The sequence below is a fragment of the Orycteropus afer genome, unplaced genomic scaffold (assembly GCF_000298275.1).
Source record: "Orycteropus afer afer isolate SDZICR_OR568_19922 unplaced genomic scaffold, OryAfe1.0 scaffold01105, whole genome shotgun sequence".
NCBI lineage: Eukaryota > Metazoa > Chordata > Mammalia > Tubulidentata > Orycteropodidae > Orycteropus > Orycteropus afer.
The window spans coordinates 131,915-133,053 of NW_006922692.1; the positions used below are offsets into that span (position 1 = coordinate 131,915).

The following is a 1,139-nucleotide window of genomic DNA, read 5'->3' on the forward strand; positions in this document are numbered from 1 at the left end:
GGGACAGCCTTGTTACTGGACTCGCAGTGAGCCACTCACTGAGAAGTCACATCCTGACACGCTGCTTCAATACCCCAGAGAGTGGGAACTCTGTCTTGTCCTCATTAGGGACCAGTGTCCCAATGATGCTGTGCTTCCATGTTGTCGCTCCTGAAGGCAAGTAGACAATGTTTCCTCAGTTGCTGACATCGAGGGCCCCCTGTCGAGATGACTCTGGGAGCTCCACTCTGCAGCGGAGTCTGTCTGAGGGTTTTTGATGGCTCAGGATGTGGTTTCTCTCACTGTGTCTGCCGCACAGTAATACACGGCTGTGTCCGAGACCTTCAGGCTGCTCCACTGCAGGAAGGCGGTGCTGATGGATTTGTCTGCAGAGATGGTGACTTGGCCTTGGAAGGACGGGCCGTAGTGGGTTTCTGAATCGCTAAGGTCAATATTGCCCATCCACTCCAGGTCCTTCCCGGACTTTTGAAGCACCCAGCTGATCCAATTTGCATTTCCAGACCTCTTACAGGAGATCGTCAGAGACTCCCCGGGCCTCTTCACCTCTGCCCCAGGCTGCACCAGCTGCCCCTGGGCACAGACACCTGTAGATGCAGGAATCAGAGGTCAGAGGTTTGATCCTCCCACCCCTTATTTGAGCTCAATCCTGGGCCATTCCTGTCCTGTGAGACCAGCGATGAGGAGGGTGAGGATGGTGGCAGACCCCATCTTGGAAGAAGGATGGAAAGGGTCAGCACTGAGGACCTCACCTGGGCGGTGAAGGAGCCTCCCCCATGGAGGTGGACTGCGGGTTAAATGGGCTGTCCTCCACTTTGCATATCCCTGCCCTACCTTCCAGACGAGACTGCACAGCCCTTATAACTCTAGAACCCCAAGGGATATAAGGGTGCTTGTCTTGAGCCTGCTGGGAAAGACAGAACACCATGCTGATACCATCCCTCCACATACACACATCCTGGTGACAGCACCACGGCCCTGGACAGCACCAAGCAGTGCCTCACTGTCCGAGGGCAGCCCTCAGTCCACACTGGGGGAAGGGAGGTCTTAGGGCTGTGTTTGTCTGCAGCCAGAGGAGCCTGGGGTTACCAGAGACAGTTCTTTCCTCGGGTCCCTTAGGGAATCCAGGATATATTCAGGTT

At 55.6% G+C, this 1,139-nt stretch overlaps 1 gene segment (V, D, J or C); it reads right to left on the minus strand.

The window, feature by feature from the left end:
• Positions 1-261: 261 nt before the first annotated feature.
• Positions 262-925, minus strand: LOC103212792. The segment is given in 2 exon segments: positions 262-584; positions 832-925. Coding segments are annotated over 2 exon segments (417 nt in total).
• Between the last annotated feature and the right edge of the window lie 214 nt (positions 926-1,139).